General features: G+C 40.0%; 1 protein-coding gene across 1 annotated transcript in view; it reads left to right on the top strand.

Annotated features, from left to right (window-relative positions):
* The window catches only part of slc7a5 (solute carrier family 7 member 5), a 19,739-nt gene extending 5,762 nt beyond the window's left edge, over positions 1-13,977 (top strand). The window contains exons 3-10 of the mRNA XM_058397148.1: positions 5,102-5,207; positions 5,901-5,945; positions 6,033-6,156; positions 6,758-6,861; positions 7,045-7,141; positions 7,297-7,446; positions 8,330-8,507; positions 8,869-13,977. Coding sequence (XP_058253131.1) covers positions 5,102-5,207; positions 5,901-5,945; positions 6,033-6,156; positions 6,758-6,861; positions 7,045-7,141; positions 7,297-7,446; positions 8,330-8,507; positions 8,869-8,924 — 860 coding nt within the window. The 3' untranslated portion in view covers positions 8,925-13,977. The remainder of the gene's footprint in view (positions 1-5,101; positions 5,208-5,900; positions 5,946-6,032; positions 6,157-6,757; positions 6,862-7,044; positions 7,142-7,296; positions 7,447-8,329; positions 8,508-8,868) is intronic.
* Positions 13,978-18,760: the final 4,783 nt, after the last annotated feature.

The following is an 18,760-nucleotide window of genomic DNA, read 5'->3' as shown; positions in this document are numbered from 1 at the left end:
TACAAATCCAGGTTTATTCCTGCAGGACATTAGAGCCTCAAGCATCGATTCATGCAAACCTGATATGGAAAGCCTTCTGGTCGTAAAACGGAAAATTTAGCTTGCAAATAATTTTTTTATTATTATTATTATTATTATTATTTAAGTAAAACACCAGTGGAGGAGCAGCGATTCTCATCTCCTGCCCGTTTTATTAAATGAGTTTCCCCGCTGGAGCTGGAAGGTAAAGAAAGCGTACGTGTCTGAGATGCAGGTCAGAAATGTTAGCTGGAATGACGGTTCTGTGCGAGCGGAGCGTCAGCTGCCAGGCGTCCCACTTCGTTCCTTTTGGAGCAGGAGATCAGGTGTCCTGCCAGGACAGAGACGTGTTTATCTCCTGAATGAAAAAGAGCCGCAAGCGTGTTGCTGCAAGTTAATGTATGTGTTATAACATTTCCATTTCCATTCTGATTTAGGGAAATTGACCTGACTGATTTCACTGCCTGTCCATCACCTGTACACACACACACACACACACACACACTCATTAGGTTCACTACATGTGTCTACAGAGTTACAATTAATCCTAATTAGCGATGAACAAATAATAATAAGGTTCAACCAATTACACTGTCTCATAGTTTCCTAGAAAATCACTAGATCATGAACATTAACCTGCTGTTTGTTTGTTTATTTATTTATTTATTCATTTATTTATTTATTTTTCTACAAATTTATAACACTAGAATTCTGCGATATGTTTTTGCTACTACATAAAATTTCTAGCCGTAAGTTTCAGGTAAAAAATTCAGGTATTTTTTACTACGTAATCAGAAGAAAATATATATAAATATATTTTAAAGTAATTTAAATATTTTATATCATTATTAATATCCTTAAGCTTAATCTCAGGCCTACAGCTTTCCTACAAAACTCGGCAGTTGTTTAGTCTCGTCCAGATAAACACGTCTGCGATTTTCGATGCAGATGTCTCTCTGTTGGATAAAAATGTCTGGCTGCTGTCACTTGAGTATCAGTGACCTTCACCCAGTTACTAAACACGTCCTGAGTGGCGAAAAGGAAGAATGGATACTTTCGAAAGTTAATATTTTCACCCCAAACAGAAATGAAATCCAGCTTCTTGTCTCTTCAGCAGCGTATCCGCTACCTGTTGAACTCCACGTTGTTAAAGAGGCAGACAAACATCCAGGATTGTAAAAATTGACCTTCACTGGGCTCGTGTGCTCATGCTAGATACTTTTGCGTTTTCGCGTAAAAACACCGAGAGGTAAAAATGTGAGAAATGAGAAAATGATACATATAAAATTTTTAAAAGTTTTGTTTAAGGGAAACAGGAAAAAAGGTTGAAACTGACATGTTCCAGTCATAACACTGACATTATGGCTTTCTCAGAGGGATGGAAATCACACACACAGACACACACACACTCACACACACACGCACACACACACACACACACACAAACACACACAGTTCCATTTGGTGTGTATTAGGATGAGCTGGCAGCCATGGTGCAGAAGAGGAGCCAATAAGAAGTGGCTGATCAAACACACCCCCTCTCTGTCTTTCTTTCTTTCTTTCTTTCTTTCTTTCTTTCTCTCTCTCTCTCTCTCTCTCTCTCTCTCTGACATACACACACACACACACTCTCTCTTTCTCTCTGTCTCTCTCTCTCTGTCTCTCTCTCTCTCTCTCTCTCTCTCTCTCACATACACACAATCTCTCTTTCTCTCTGTCTCTCTCTCTCTCTTTCTCTCTCACATACACACACTCAATCTCTTTCTCTCTCTCTCTCACACTTTCTCTTTCTCTCTTTCTTTCTCTCTCTCTTTCTCTCTGTCTCTCTCACACTCTCTCTTTCTCTCTTTCTGTCTTTCTCTCTCTGTTTCTGTCTCTCACACACATTCTCTCTCTCTTTCTCTCTCCCGCTCACTTTCTCTCTCTCTCCCTCTCTCTTTCTCTTTCTTCCACACACACTACACTTTCACGGTCTCCCACTGACACACACTCACACGCCAAGCTGCAGTTTTCCACACAGACTGCAGTCAGATGAAGAAAAAAAATGAACAGAATCAGTTTTTGAGGAGAATCCACCTACACACGCTTATTTACTTTTCAGTGACAGTTACAATTGAAGCAGGAAGGGAAAGTCATCTGGGAGTGTTTTTTTTTTACCAGTTTGTGTTTGTGTGTGTGTGTGTTTAAGACGTGAACCAGTAGAGATAACTGAAGGGTGGGTCTACATAATATGAACTTACAGAGCAGTGTATGTGTGTGTGTGTGAGAGTGAGAGATAAATCTAAAACAGCTTCATATGTGACCACTGCCTAAATACGTTTGTTTACAAACACACAACTTTTTTCAGTGACTTGCATTTAACACCATGTTTCTCACTGAAGGGGTTGTGGCTTCTATGTCTCATTCCCAGAAGGAGGTGTGGCCTCATTGCTTCTGTCACAGTGAAGGAGGTGTGGTAGTTGCTTTAGTGAAGGAGGCATGGCCTATGTATTTAGTTGTTTCAAGGAAAGAAGGTGTGGCCTATGTATTTAATTGTTCAGGTGAAGGAGGTGTGACCTTGGTAAGGGTGTGGCCTTTTCAGTAAAGGAGGCTTTTCTCTGTGCTGGTTGGTCCCTGATGAGGGTGTGGCCTCTGAGCTTTATAATGAATGGAGGTGTGGCCTATATACCTGTTCATTTAAATGAAAAAGGCATGGCCTGTCTGTCCATTGCTTCTAAAAAAAGAAGGTGTGGCCTACGTATCTCGACTCGTAAACCTCATCACTAAAGTACTAACTAAGAAACAAACTACAGCTAAAGAACAAGACTTTATCATTCTTTATCTGTTCATTTGAAATTTTCTATTAGGAGCTAAATCCAGGGTGTGTGTGTATGTGTGTGTGTATGTGTGTGTGTGTCTGTGTGTGTGTCTGTGTATGCGTGTGTGTCTGTGTGTGTGTGTGTTTGTGTGTGTGTCACTCTAGGAAAGTGGTCATTTACTGAAGCACAGTGTTCCTGAAACACGACACCACATTGTTTTATTTAACACACACCCTGCAGCGACCTTTTAACTGTTCGCCTACAGGTGTGTGTGTGTGTGTGTGTGTGTGTGTGTTCACCTATAGCTACAGTTGTGTGTTTAACTACAGGTGTGTTTGTGTGTATGTGTGTGTTCGCCTAAAGCTACAGATATGTGCACAGATACAGTTAGGGGTGTGCTGAGCTTGTGTGTGTGTGTGTGCTCTCTCCTTCACAGCCACATGCTTACTTTGGATGTTGTTTTTAAAACCAGGGGCTCTTGGAGATAAAGCGGGAGAGCAAATCCCATAATCAGGTTCTCCTGAAACGGGCTGAATTCAGGATTATGTTTGAGTTTACACTACTAAACAGGAATTCTGTGTGTGTTACTCAGCCTGTTATTACACACAACCCCCTTGTTTTTGCAGGACTAACGCTGATCCTGTGGAATCAGAGAGATTCCTGACCGCAGCTTTAAAGCTTCTGAATCTGTCGTTTTGCATCAATGTATTGTGTCTGGAACCAGGAAGAAGTCCAGAAAAAGTTGGAATTTAGCTGGAATTTTATTGTAGGTCTTAAAGGGTACAGCATGAATAGTTGTATGTTGAGATTTATTAATTGCTTGAACTTAAAAGAAGTTTTTTATTTTATTTTATTTTATTTCATGTAAACCTGCACTGTATAAAAAACGACACCGATGTTAGCTAAGTGTTGAGCTAGCGTAATCACAGAAGTCGACCAAAAGCACCTAAATTGTTTTTGTAGTGAGCACAGTAAAAGTGCTGTGTAAGAGTGTGAGTGTGTGTGTGTGTGTGTTTGTGTGTATTAGAGATAAGGTTCCTGTCAGCAGTGTTGCCCCTGACTGACCCCCTAATACTGACTTTATCCTTCGGCTTTATGCATGACAGTGCTTTCTCTCAGGGCTAACTACACACACTTATTCACACACCCCTCACACGTCATGTGCCCCGGAGGGGTCCCAGAGGCCCTAACGCTCACACTCGGTATCACATGAGTTTCTGGCAGCTCTCCTTTCTCACACACACACACACACACACACACACTTGCTGTTCACCCACTCTCATTCTTCTGTTCATTTCCCACTGGAATGGAGTGAATGCTAACACTGATGTTGGTGATGGATAATAAAATATGATCATAATAAATAATAGCACTATACTTGTTTATCTTAAAACAAAAAAGGATAGAAAATTCTCATTCCCGTTTGCATGTAATTATCATCGGTGTATCAGTCGTGTAGTTCATACAGCTGAGAGCGCCGACATCATCTGGTTCAGAACACACCACCTCACGCTCACAGCTATAACTAATTCTGCCGCTTTTTAGGCTCCGTTATCCCTGCAGGTCTGTGTTACATAAAGTTGACGTTGGCCGATTCTGTTTTATGAGATGTTCACCTTTTTTGCTTCTCTATAAAATCAGTCTGAAATGGTCATGTGACTCCCCACTAAACTTTTTTTTACATTTCATCTCAAAGAAGAAGAATGTGTCTGTCTGTCTGAGCTGCACCATTACAGCCTTCACTGATGCACACGGGATTCCTCAAGGCTCGGTAGTTGGTCCGCTCACATTTTAGTTGATCTGCTTTCTTGGACACACCTTTTCTATCTTTTCACCAGTATGTTGATCACATTTGAAAATTCAGGTTATTAAGACTTAATCTTGTCATTACTCATTCTTATCGTCCCAGATCAGACAGTAAAATTCAGGGTGTTGGAAACTCTGTCACGCTAGCTGTCGATTCAGCAGCCTTGGAGACTCTCAGGCTAAAGAATTCGAATCATTCTTCTTTTTTTTTCCCTTGCTCTCACGTGTTTTTTTTTCCCATCCATGCTTTACGCCCACCATGAGTCCGTAAGTCACACGTCTATTTAGCGTGACCTTGTGGATATCAGCAGTTTTCCAGGTCAACATTGAGATCTTTTGTAGTACGAAAGTGTGGAATAGAGTCACGCTGTATTTCTGAACCCACATTCGCTTCCTTTCCCAGGAAATCACCAGTGATTTATAAGTCCTCTTATTCTGTCTGTATGTGTGTTTGTGTGTGTGTGTGTGTGTGTGTGTAGGTGATACCACATCGCTTTCACCCGAGAACGCTTTCAAAGGATCCAACAGCGACTTTGGGAACATCGGCCTGGCTCTATACAGTGGCCTCTTCGCATACGGAGGCTGGTACGCTCACAATTATTAAAATATCCAAGAGCAGCAAGTTGAAGGAGTTTAAAATGGATAAAAACTAAATATCGTCCCAGATGTTTTTTGAAGCTGGCCACCGTGCCAAAATCACTCGTCTAATTCATCCCACAGTCGTGTGAGTGTGTGGTTTGGTTTGGTGTATAGACACACAGACTCAGGCAGGAGGCGTGGCCTGAAGATATTTTGGGCAATATTTTATTCGTTCTTTTTTTATTAGTTTTATTCTTGGTTTACAACATTATACAGAGATAGCAGAAAGCAGTGTAGGAAAAAAATCAATAAAAACGAGAGAGTGAAAAATAAATACAAGTCAAAACACATTTGCAAAAGAGTTAAAATAATAAAAATAACAAAACTTTTAGATTTTTTTTAGGTCAGATTTTTTTTATTCATTATTTTTAAAGTAATTAAATTTAAAGTAATTTATTTATTCATTTTTATTTTATTTATTTATTTATTTTTTTTTAATTCTCTTCTGCAAAGTGGGTCAGGATGTTAATAAGGAGATGGATATTTATCGTTGGATTGTTTTAATATTATCTGCAGACAGAAATGTGGTGTGAGGCGAGTGTGTGTGATGAAATAGAAAAACCACCATGAGCAAAATCTGTTCAGTGACATTTAACATCAGGCTAAAAAGGTTTCTAACACCTAGCTTCTCTTCCCCAGGAATTATTTGAACTTTGTCACTGAAGAAATGATTGAGCCGTACAAGTAAGTAAAGACTGACTAAGAGAATGGCTGCTTTTTATTGTTGTTTTTATATTTTGACAAAACCAACTGTGTGTGTGTGTGTTTCAGAAATCTGCCCCGTGCCATCATCATCTCACTGCCCATCGTCACCATCGTCTATGTGCTGACCAACCTGGCCTACTTCACCACTCTCAGCCCTGAGGAAATGCTCGTCTCTGAGGCTGTAGCTGTGGTGAGTACACACCCTCTCTCTCACACACTTACACACTCTCTCTCTCACACATACTTACTCACACACACTCTCACACACTCACTTACACAAACTCTCACACACTTACACACACACTCATACACACACTTACACACTCTCACACACACTCTCATACACTAGCATACACTCAAATGCACTTACACCCGCACTCACACTCTCTGACACACAGTTATAAACATTCTCACACACTCACACATACTCTTACACACACTCTCACATTCACACACTCACACACACTTTCATACACTCACATGCTCTCACACTCACGCGCACACTCTTACACACACTCACACACTCACATATTCTTACACACTCACATTCACACACGCGCACACACACACTTTCACACACTCACACACTCTCAATACACTCTTAGACACTCATACACACTCACACAGACTATCACACTCTCAATACACTCTTAGACACTTACACACTCATACACACTCACACAGACTATCACACTCTCACACAAACTCACAACATACTTTCAAACACTCTCACACACTCTCACAGAGCCGTTATGTTATTGTTCTGGTTTTATGATATTTGTGTCTCGTAGGATTTTGGGAATTATCACTTAGGCCCCATGGCGTGGATCATCCCGGTGTTTGTTGGACTTTCCTGCTTCGGCTCAGTCAACGGCTCACTGTTCACCTCATCCAGGTTAGACACACACACTCACTCACACACAAACCCACTTTAGTCAGTGAAACACTGCTCTTAAAACACGAGGTCTGTTTTTTTGTGAACTGATTTGTTTGATTTATTTCTTTTTTTTATCTCAGTGTCTGTTTCTTCTTCCAGTTTTTATCTTTTAACTTTTTTCGCAACTTTTTTTTTCTTAAGGTTGTTCTTTGTGGGATCGCGTGAAGGTCATCTTCCCAGCCTGCTGTCCATGATTCACCCAAATCTGCTCACCCCACTGCCCTCTCTGCTGTTCACCGTAAGTGCTTGAGGCACACACACACACACATTATTGAGGTTACCAAAAAAAAATTACCTTGAAAGGGACAGAGTTGTGAAGGAGGTGTGGCTTCTGTGGCAAAAATTAACCCTTTCAGTGTGTGTGTGTGTGTGTATGTGTGTTTTCCCCCTCAGTGCTTGATGACGCTCCTCTACGCCTTTTCCAACGACATCTTCTCAGTCATCAACTTCTTCAGCTTCTTTAACTGGCTCTGCATCGCCATGGCGATCATCGGAATGATGTGGCTGCGCTATAAAAAACCTGAGCTTGAGCGGCCAATCAAGGTGAGTGGTGGGCGGAGCTTGTGTACAAAAAAACTTTTTGGGGATGAGAAGTGGCCCTGGGTTCGAGTTGTATTGTAGGGTGAAGCTCTCTCTCTCTCTCTCCCTCTCTCTCTCTCTCTCTCTCTCTCTCACACGCGCACGCGCTCTCTCGCGCTCTTCATCTCTTTGTTTCTCTCTCTCTCTCTCTCTCTCTCTCTCTCTCTCTCTCTCTCTCTCATGGTCTTCATCTTTTTGTTTCTCTCTCTCTCTCTCTCCCTCTCTCTCTCTCTCTCTCTCTCTCTCTCTCATGGTCTTCATCTTTTTGTTTCTCTCTCTCTCTCTCTCTCTCTCTCCCTCTCTTTGTGTCTGCATCTCTCTTTGTCTCTTAATTGTGGTTAATACGTCGTATATAACTGAGGGGCCTCTGCTCGATTGTCATCTGCAGTTTAATTAAAAACACGGCAGAAAATTTATGACCGCTTTAACAATCTGTTCTGAGTTCAGAGAAAGTTTTTAGAGTCTTACAGTCCTGTAAAAAAAAAAAAAAATAGCTGTGTCTTTAAAAAGAATGTTGGGTGTGTTCAGTAAAATAAATTGCTTTACACGAGCCTCGGAGGAAATCAGGAGCAGAATTCAGACAAAAATCCAGTGAGGACTTTTTACAAAATATACATATATACATAGAACAGAGAAAAGTAATCAAGGAATATAGATGGTAGGAATATGCAAATTTGAACCTTCCTCCTCTGGTGTTGTATACTTTGCCCACTTTCTTCAACAACACCTGCATAATACATGGTCAATACTCAGGTATTTCAAAAAAATCTTTAAAAAAATCTATGTAATATGTTGTAGTAAATCCAGGAAATTTCAGTGTCAATTAAACTTGTTCTTTTTCTCACAGGTGAACATCCTGTTGCCTCTTTCCTTCGTCCTGGCGTGTCTCTTCCTGATCGTTGTGTCCATCTGGAAAACTCCAGCCGAGTGCGGCATCGGGTTCGGCATCATCGCCACTGGCGTTCCCGTCTACTTCTTCGGCGTTTGGTGGCAGAACAAACCCAAGTGGCTTAAGCAGCTCATCTGTGAGTGCCTCTGATATCATCCTTATTCCAAATCTTTCACTTTACACGGTGTGATTTATGTGAAATCAGGAATTCGGGATGGAGTTTGGTCTTCTGTTTAGAAATGTCAGTAGAATTTAGTAGCAATCCCATTGGTTAGCTTTTCTTAACAGGAAATGAGCAGATCAGCGCTAAAACTAGGGTCATGCTAGCGAGTGACAAAGCAACTTACCAGTAGTACAGCGTGATGTTTGTTCACTTTCTTGTCCAAAGCTTTAGCTCTCTTTTACTGTTCTACTGAAAAACTGTAGTTTCATTTTATCCTGTCATTTACCACGTCTAAATTTCTGAATATCTTCTTTTTTTCTCCCCTTTCCCCCAGTCTCAGCCACAGCGTCCTGCCAGAAGGTGTTGGAAGTCGTGCCTCAGGAGTCATGAGGGAACTAAAACAAAACCCAAACAGACGCTTTAGAAAAAATTCTGCGCACAAACAAAAAAACAAAAATTTCATAATTTCCCTTCTGACCTCTACCTATACTCTCTCTCTCTTTATCTCTCTCTTTCTCTCTCTGTCTCTCCATGAGCTTTCCCTGTGGGTAAATGCATCAATCCGCACCTTAACGGGGAAAACAAAAGACATGAGGTGTTGACCTAGTGCAGGATTCTTTACTTTAATTCCCTCTAACCTCTAAGACTTTCTTGTAGTTTGTTTTTAAAGCAGTGTAAGCTTTCTCTTTTTGCTTTATTACTTTTTCTATTTCTGACATTCCTTTCAGAACTTTGAGTATAGCGTGGCATGGTGTGTGTGTGTGTGTGTGGTGGTGCTTTAAGTATGTGCTGCAGACTCAGACTCGTTTGAACACCCTACATAGCTTCTAAGACCTTTAATTCATAACGGAGTGAATATAGCTGTCAACAGCGGGTGTTTGTTATTGAATCAGCCCGGTCACCTGTTTCCGTTAAAATGAAAGTTGCGAAAGGTGTCGAAGATTCTGTGACTGCGAGCGCAGCAGCCACATCTTTCTGTTTCCTCACAAGTCTCCTCGTGTTGGTTTATTGTTTTCCGTTTTTGTTTTGTTTTTTTACAGGGAGTTAGTTCAGTCAGCTGTGAGTCAATCGAGTGACGTCGACGAGAACACGCACAGCACTAACGTTAACCGTAGAAATGTTTTGGACTTCACTGGAATTTGCAAATCTCTGTCGGTTGTCATTCGAATAAAAAAGGAAGTTCAGGTCCTGCAGCGTTGCGTTCAGAAATCGCCGAAAGCGTCAGAGCCAGAGGTTCTGTTCTCATGATGATTCGTGCTTTTCCGCACCTTTGTATTTTTCCCACGTCAGCACATTTCTGTGTGTTAAATATTTTCCACATTCCTGTCTCTCTCTACAGTGGTCTTATTATGACCACAGCCATCTAGAAACCTTTTTAAATGAGAATTCATTTTTATTATTTCGTCTTGGATGCCTGAAAGACTCGCGGTTATATCGTACCTTGTTAGATTGTTAGCATTCACAGCATCAGACTGATTTGTATATTTTGGACCTGGGCTAATGGACATGAAGTATCTCGGAGTCAGGGCCAGCTAGTCTGCGCTGCTGATTAGTAAATCGTTAAATGGGCATCGTAGGCATTCTTTTATCTTTTTTTTTTTGTTGTTGTTATAACTTGAATGCTCAAACCAGTGGCATTTGTATTAAATATGCAGTAAAATTGTATGAACCAATTTTCACATATTTTAGCGACATATTTCCAGATGCTATTCTTCTCTAGCTGCAGAAGCACAGAAACACTCCATAAAACTAAAGAGCGAAAGGAAAAATCCACCCTGCGTATTTTAATCATTTATTTTAACGTTGCTTGAACAGTTTCAGGAACTACCCACAATGCCATTCGAATACCTGTTGATTGCGGTGTGGCGGGATTCGGTCCATGCGTCGTCTGTACCTAAAGAGATGCGGCAGTGCTTTAGTTTTTTTAACTCGCCTGTACATTCCACACTAACAGATCAGCATCCAAAGCATCTCGCACACACCCTACTGACTAGCTGAGACGCGTCTCTACTAATGTAACGTCGTATAGCTGCACTGCATTCTGAGATTTTGGGTCCGGCGTTTGTTCCTCCGTCTCCGCTGCTTAGATTCTGGTTTTCTCATTAATACACTGAGATGAAAATGCTGAGAGAAGACGGTTTTGTAGCAGAATCCTGACTTGATGTTGAAATCCGTTAAACAGCATACACTCTCGTGTCGCAGGAATACCTGAGCAAAAGATTAGCAGCAGAATTGCTAAACGCATCACAGCCATTTCGACGTTACATGCTGAACAGGGTGGAAATTTTTCTTTATCTCTTATAGAGAAGAGCAGATATGTAAAAACTACACTGGGCCGAACACTGAACCCTGAGGCACTCCGTCACCCACTGGATACAGACAACACTTTTTTACAGTATTTTTGTGTTATTGTAGTGGAGTTGTTATAACTGAATGCCTTTGACACGTTTTTTCTTCTTTTACATGTTGCGTTACAATCATCACTCGAATCTTATAAAGAACAACAAAATATCTAGAACCTACACTGGGCTTAGTACTGAACCCTGAGGCACTCCATAATACAGGAAATAGTCTTTTAAGTCACTCGCCAATCTTTATACACCGCCTGATTTGGATTTTGCCAGAGGTTTACAAAATGAATTTCAGTTATGCCGTGCTTTTCTGTGCCTCTGATATAAATACTATATTTAAAAAAAATTAAATAAATAAAAAAAATAATAGAAAAGAGAAACAAAGTTGTGTTAGATAGTGTCGAGTTGTACATATATGTTTACCTGTGAGCATAACTAATCTCAAAGGTTCGATGAAATGTTTTGGAAGCCCTGAGAAATGTGAGATTTTTAGCAAGAATTTATGGGGAAAAAAATTTTTTGGAACGGAAATCTCACTGGGTAGAGCCGAGAGGTTTTAAAATTTAGCCTGCAGTTAAAATGGCAAAAAGTAAATAAATTTAAAAAATGACTGACTGACTTATATTTTTTGTAGTCTTGTAGGCTAGCCTCAGAATGAGAAGGTAAAGAAGCCCTGGGCTGGAAGATTTTTTATTTATTTTTTTCTCAGTAGAACACCATAAAAATTCCAGTCTTTCACCTGAAGTTGATTTTAGCTACCTCACCAACACATCCTCCACGTTTTTTAGCAACATTGCCCCAAACTCCCCTCTGTCTGTAAATGTTCGTCATTTATACCTTTCTAACATATCAATACTGACACAAATGGACGTGACCTTTCTTTCCCACCCTTTACCTTAGAAACCCTGATCCCTACTCAGTCGGTTTTACACGTCCTTCAGCTTGCGTTCACTCACATGTCCGCCGTCGCTGGGGATTTGTTCGTGTTCGATTATTCCGTTATCGGGAATCACTGCTGTTACTCTGGATTCTTCTCGCTTCCTGTCGTCCTCAGTCGAGGTCAATTTCCAGAATCTATAAAGATGTTGCTTTTATTTTATTTTTTTTTTATTTTTTTTTTGTAGGATGGAGTAGAAGTGAAGTTCTACAAATGCAATAGAAACGTAAAGTAAGCTGTAGGTGTGGATTTTTTTTATTTTTTTTTGGTTTTGTGTTCTCTTTTTATTCCATCCGAAAGCAATTTAGTAAGATGGCTACTTTCTTTTAGGCGTAAAAGAGTCTTTTTCAAAGCATGAGAAAGATCTCCAGACTCTAAATGATTTCTGAGGCCAGTATCATTTGGCACTTACATGTGTGTTACAGCTGTGTGTCTGCTTGTGTGTGTGTGTGTGTGTGTGTGTGTGTGTGTGAAAATGTTTAGCTGAAGATTGAACTAACAGTGAAGCCAATCAGACTAATGTAAATTAGTGCTGCTGACCGTTACTTATCCTATTTATTTATTTCTAGGGACTTTGCTCTTTAATATTTTTGTATCTTATTAGTGCATTAATATATTTTGCTTTTTATTTGAGGGGGGGGTTGTTTGGGGTTTAGTTTTTCTTTTGTTTTAAATATTCCTTATGTTGGATTTTTTTTTAGGTCGTAGAGTTGCTAACAAACTTTCTGCTGTAATTTAATTTGAAGAGTTTCTGATTGCTGTTTGTCTGTCTCAAAGCTAAAGTGTGAATAAACTCCCGGAGTCTGCCCTCGCGTCAGTGACGTCTCGCCGTGCAAACTGAAACACTGGTTCTGGATGGTTCTGTTTCCATCTTGGTGAAGTGGTAATTCCAGAGGATTTGTGTATCATGGAGCTACAGGTAGCCATTTTCGTCTGTTCTGGTATTTTCGGAACATTTCAAGTCAGAAACTCGCACCGGACAAACATGAAAAGACGTGACCAAATGACCAACTCTGTGATCTGGTGCTTTTTGTCGACATCCCTGAAAATCCAGCCCCTCATCTGCATAATTTTGCATAGAAAAATTGAGTCAAGAAAATTGAAACTGGTCCGCAAGTTACAGAAACTTTTGTTGACTTCCATGATGCTAATCGCAATGGACAGTGAAGTCAGATGGAAATTTTTGAAGGATTAAATCAACTCGACATCCAAACAAATATTTACACCTCAGCAATTTATTTTTAATAATTCAGTCCGATTCGCTTCACTTCATCTCTTGCTCCATGACCTGGAGAAAATAGAGAAATACATATATATATTCTTTATTTTTTTACTTTTATAGACGTGAAATAAAAATAGTGACCACGTTGTTTTACTAGCATGTGGTGTGTGTTCCTGTTACCGCCTCAGCTACTGAAAACACTCCACGCTCTTGAAGCAATTACTTTTGCCTATTTTAGAACTGTGGCTGGTTTATGAACTGGTTTACTCGTTACCTCGAGTAGGGAGGAACGGACGGAGGACGCGGCTGTATAAAATCTAGTTTACCAAAAGCGTTGCTGGATGCAAGTTGACTTCCTGACTTGAGATCCCTCAAATCTCCAAGAACATCTTGAGTCACTTTCCATTAAGATGATGATGAGGAAGTCATTGAGAGTGTGCTACATTATTAGGATGCAACCCATTTGGCACTGAAGCAGGGAGTGAACTTACCAACCATTTTACACAAATCACAACAAGGTTCTCTTGTTAACTGCCGGCGCTAGAAACTATTCCTGTACAGTAGCCCATCTTTAACACTGAGCTGCCATTTCCCCCACCTCACACACACACACACATGTGCGCACACCACACTGAACTGAGGGCGGACTGTGGGTTTGGTCACACTCTGGCAGTTTGTGTCTAACACTCAGTGTGTTGCTTTTGTGTAGTGATTCAGCTGATCTCAGATCTGTGTTAAACTCCATAATGTTCCAGTCTGGAGTCTGTGCTGTGTGTTTTCAGCTGATCTCAGATCTGTAAAATGTTTGGCAGACAAATCAGTGTATAAACAGACAACAATACCGTCAACATGTCCGTTTCTCTGCTGTTTGTGCGAAATGTCTACTGAATATTTTTTTTTTTTTTTTTGAGAAATAAAAATGAAAATTATGAATCACTGTGGTTGTGTGATGATTTCTTGATTGCAGTATTATTTTATTATTTCGTATTTTGTTAATGTCCCGCCTTGAAGGTGATTGTTTTCCAATAACAGAATGTCCAGAGGTTGTGTTTTAGGCTCTTTTACCAGAAAAGCAATTAGCTAATAAGGAATTGAAAGAATCTGTGATGCATCAGTAAAACAACGTCCCGTTCCTGTTGCTTCTGTTCTAAAGGTGCTGACACTGGAGACTCCTTCCATAATCGTTAATAAATAAACACATTTCTCCTTAAAAAGAGCTAATCTCAGCAAGGACACTGTTTATTTTTTATTTATTTTATTTTATTTAAATAATAAATTGAACAAAACAAACAAAAAAAATTACAATAATAACAACATTAAATAACTGATAATAATTATCTGAAAAATATTTTCAAAAAAAATTTTTTCAGTAAACTGATGCTATTTGCTGAAATATATAACATCAAATAAATAAAAGTTTTTATGATGTGGAAAAATATTTTCATTTCAAAATTTATGTAAAAATTTAGCTAGTGAATAGAGAATAGACCACCTCCAGGGTCACTTTTTTTTATTTGATCTCAGATGTGAGGATCAATACTGATAACACCACTTCACTACTATTGAAGGAGCATGTGTGAGACCCAGCTGTGGCGTTTTCCCTGTTCCAGTCCTGCTGCTTGCGTGAGCTGATTTCGGTGTGTTAGTGCAGGATAAACTGGTAAACACTAAGTCTCCTCAGAGATCTGATCCTCCAGTCTGATGCCAGTCTGATCCCCGGGTGGAGTTAAACACTCCTGTTGCTCGGCTGCGTGCGGCTCGTGACTGCTGTAGGAAGAGTCTCGTGATCTGAGTGAGGGTGTAAAACATTTTCCCTCAGGATATAAAGCAACATTTACTGTGATCATTTGACCTTTCCTTCTGAGGACATGTTAATATGTGCATCATAACCTTCGACTTCCATACAGCAATACAAAGATCTTTAATGGTATTTAACTTACACACTTTACTGTGCTGAATAAATAATAGTGCTCGAGAGACATGTGTTCACCCTGTGGAGGGAGAGAGGGAGGATGGATGGGGAAAGAAAACAAAGAAATATGGAGAAGGAAGGAAGGAATGTAATGAAGATCAGAAGGAATGGAATAAAGGAAGGAAGGAAGGAAGGAAGGAAGGAAGGAAGGGGATGGAATGGGAAGCAAGGGAAGGAAGGAAGACATGAAATGAAGGAAGGAAGGAAGGAAGGAAGGAAGGAAGGAAGGAAGGAAGGAAGGAAGGAAGGAAGGAAGGAAGGAAAGGAATTAAGGGAAGGGAGGGAGGGAAGGAAGGAAGGAAGGCATGGAATATAGGAAGGAAGGGAAGGAAGGAAATAAAGGGAAGGAAGGAAGGGAACAAAGGGAAGGAAGGAAGGAAGGAAGGAAGGAAGGGAATTAAGGGAAGGAAGGGAATGAAGGAAGGAAGGAGGGAAGGCATGGAATGAAGGAAGGAAGGAATGGAAGAATGAACGGATGGATGGACAGACGGACGGACGGACGGACGGATGGACGGACGGACGGACGGAAGGAAAGAAGGAAGGAAGGGAAGGAATGGAGGAAGGGAATGAAGGAAGGAAGGAAGGAAGGAATGTAGGAAGGAATGTAGGAAGGAAGGGAATAAAGAAAGGAAGGAAGGAAGGAAGGAAGGAAGGTAAGGAAGAAGGAAAGAAGACTCTACATTCTGTACTGACCCCTCATTCTGAAGGCTGTTAGATATAAAAGATGTGATTTTAGTGTGTGATGATTTAGACACAGTTCACACAGTGTCGAAAAATATCTATATAAAGTAACTATAAAGTATATAAACTTAAAAATCTTATAAAATAAAATATTCTGCTTGGTTCTAAAATATTATATAGAAAAATATTAAATAATCATGTATGTTTTCATTTTAGCAAAATTGTTCCTTTAATGTCTCACATTCCATTAGATTAATAACTTGGGTAAAGTTTTGCTACTGAAAAATAAGAAATATTAAAATTAGGTAAATGTCTGAAGCTCAGGGTGACAGTGGCTCCAGGACCTGTTATGGAAAACTTGGGTATGAGACTCACAGGATTCATGTGTTGATATTATACGTGTTGTGTTGTACCTGAAATTATTCAGTCTGACATTTTCTGCACTTTCTCTAGAGGATGTTCTGTAGGCCTGTACACAAATACACACATCAGACGGATCAGATACTTCTGAGGGGGTCTAATCTTCCCGAATCATTCACACCTTCCTCACTTTTTCTCAAAGGGAAAATAGAGTGCAGAACCCAAACAGAACCCATGCTCTATATGTGGTCCAGTGCTGTTTGTAGTCTGCAAATTGAGATCTTTAATAAACCCATCAGGAGCTGCTTTGAAATTCTACTCAGAGAGCAAAGCAAATTTACTTCCTGTGTATTAATGGGAATGTGGCAGGTTTAGATCACCTGCACAGCAAATCACATTGTGGACACTGGAAAAATCTCAACAAAGAAACCTCAGTATTTACCATCGAGCCTGAGAGCGGTCACAGGTGGAACTGAACAGCTCTGTTTTTTGGGGGTTTTTTTTGCCCATGGCATTTTCTTATGCTGTATTTCCAGAAACAGCAGCAGTGACGTCCATGTAGATGTTTTATCAGGATTTTCTCATCAGTCAGAGTTTATTTCTCTGACCGCAAACATCTAACATGTTAAAACCAATGCAGGACCTACACAGGAGCCATTCTGTATCTTTACATCTTGTATTCCATTATTTATAATAATAATAATAATAATAATAATAATAATAATAATAATAATAATAATAATAATACAGTATTTCTACACAGAAATACCGTAATAAACTAATAAAAGTAAACTGAAATACTCAGTGGCATATTCAACGGCACATAAATACATTTGTAATAAATAAAATAAAATAAAATAAAATAAAATAAAATAAAATAAAATAAAATAAAATAAAATAAAATAAAATAAAATAAAAAATTACAGGGCAGCACGGTGGCTTAGTGCTTAGCACTGTTGCCTCACAGCAAGAAGGTCCTGGGTTCGAATCCTGGGTTCGAACAGGCGGGGGCCTTTCTGTGTAGCGTTTGCATGCTCTCCCCGTGCTTGCGTGGGTTTACTCCAGATTCCTCCCAAGAACATGTACATTAGGTTGATTGGTAATTCTAAATTGCCCGTGTGTGTGGTTGTTTATCTATATGTAGCCCTGTGATGGACTGCTGACCTGTCCAGGGTGTACCCCTCCGAGAACACTTCTGATCTGAAAGTCACTTATCCACTGAGCCACAACTACAGCAGGGCTACTCGCTTGTATGTGTTCCAACACCTTCATCACTGAATGAACTCATATCGAGAGATCGAAGTGAATCGATACATGCTAGTTAAGCTAGTCGTGATTGAGGTGTTGAGATAACGATCAGAGTGTTCCAAACAAGCTGCTTGCGCAAGATCCTTAAACCTCAGCTCACTCATATCCTCTACATGAACGCATGTACTGCGATCATGTGGGAGATATTAATGCTATTTACTGTAAATATGTACAAAATAAACCAAAAAATACCATACTGGAGATAAATAGAGGATGTTTCTTGCTGTGGTCACTGAGACGAGTCTGACCCTCAAACTGTGAGGAGAAGGTGAATTAAAGCAGTAAGTTAATGAGCTGAAGTGAGCTTTTTACTCGTTTCTAAAGTTCAAAGCCAAGGGCATGGCAGAACACATGAAGCATTCAGTCTGAAGCACGGTTAGGATAATGTGTAACTTCACAGTGTCATGTGGATTTGGAGCCTTGTGACATTCATATGACGAACAGCCGTTGGAGAAGGGGACATGCTTAATGACCTCGTTACTCAGGGGGCGTTAATAACCTTAGCATTCATTTTTGAAAGTAAAGATCTGAAGTGATTTGTGGTGGCGTCTAACATGTATCTGACAGTAACCTTTCAGAACGTGTGTGTGTCTGTTTGTCTATGAAATAGTGTCTTGTCTCCAAGGGAGTAATATGTGTAATTTTCCTTTATTCAAAAGATAGCATTGTTCTCCATGATCATCATTCCATATCGTCACAGCAATTTCCGTCGTTCTGATCTCCTCAGAATCATCCCTTGGTCACGACTCACTGTGGCACCGAAGAGGTTTGTGACGCAGGTCATATTGATTCACCACACACACACACACACACACACGGAACTGTGCGCAACCCTGCTCTCACCGTTTGATCCTGACATCAAAATCAATCCCTGATGAAAAAGCCACAGAACTTCTAACTGTCTGCTAGTACAATGCTAAAAAAACATTGCTTCCTGTCTCATAAGAAAGACGTCACGGCAAGCATGAGACCAGAATAACGTGTGTGTATGTGTGTGTGTGTGTGTAGAAGGCCAGATTGCTTCTGGTGAGATGCATGATTGCCAAGGAGGATATATTAGCATGCTAGCACACAACAGTCTCTTCACAGTGAATAGCAGGAACAGTCATGGGCTTTCTGAGTCTGAACTGAACCGAATAATTCTCCAGAACATCACGTTATATACCGTAACATCATGGCCTTGTTGAATATCCAAATCTGATTGGTCAGAAGGTGTTGATTAAATTTTCTAGAACAGCAGGTCTGTCAATAGAGCAGGTTTATATGAACGTGCTTGCTCTTATTAAAACCTTATCGTTTCTATAGCAACAGGTCTATGAGTCTATGAAGGAGGTTGTTATGATGTAATCCACGTGAAGGTAAACGAGGTCAAAGTAGCAGAAACATGTAGGTGAA

This window comes from Hemibagrus wyckioides, linkage group LG08, assembly GCF_019097595.1.
Source record: "Hemibagrus wyckioides isolate EC202008001 linkage group LG08, SWU_Hwy_1.0, whole genome shotgun sequence".
In the NCBI taxonomy this organism is placed as follows: Eukaryota; Metazoa; Chordata; class Actinopteri; order Siluriformes; family Bagridae; genus Hemibagrus; species Hemibagrus wyckioides.
The sequence above is the reverse complement of the archived record's forward strand: the minus strand, read 5'-3'. Positions and strand labels throughout refer to the sequence as shown.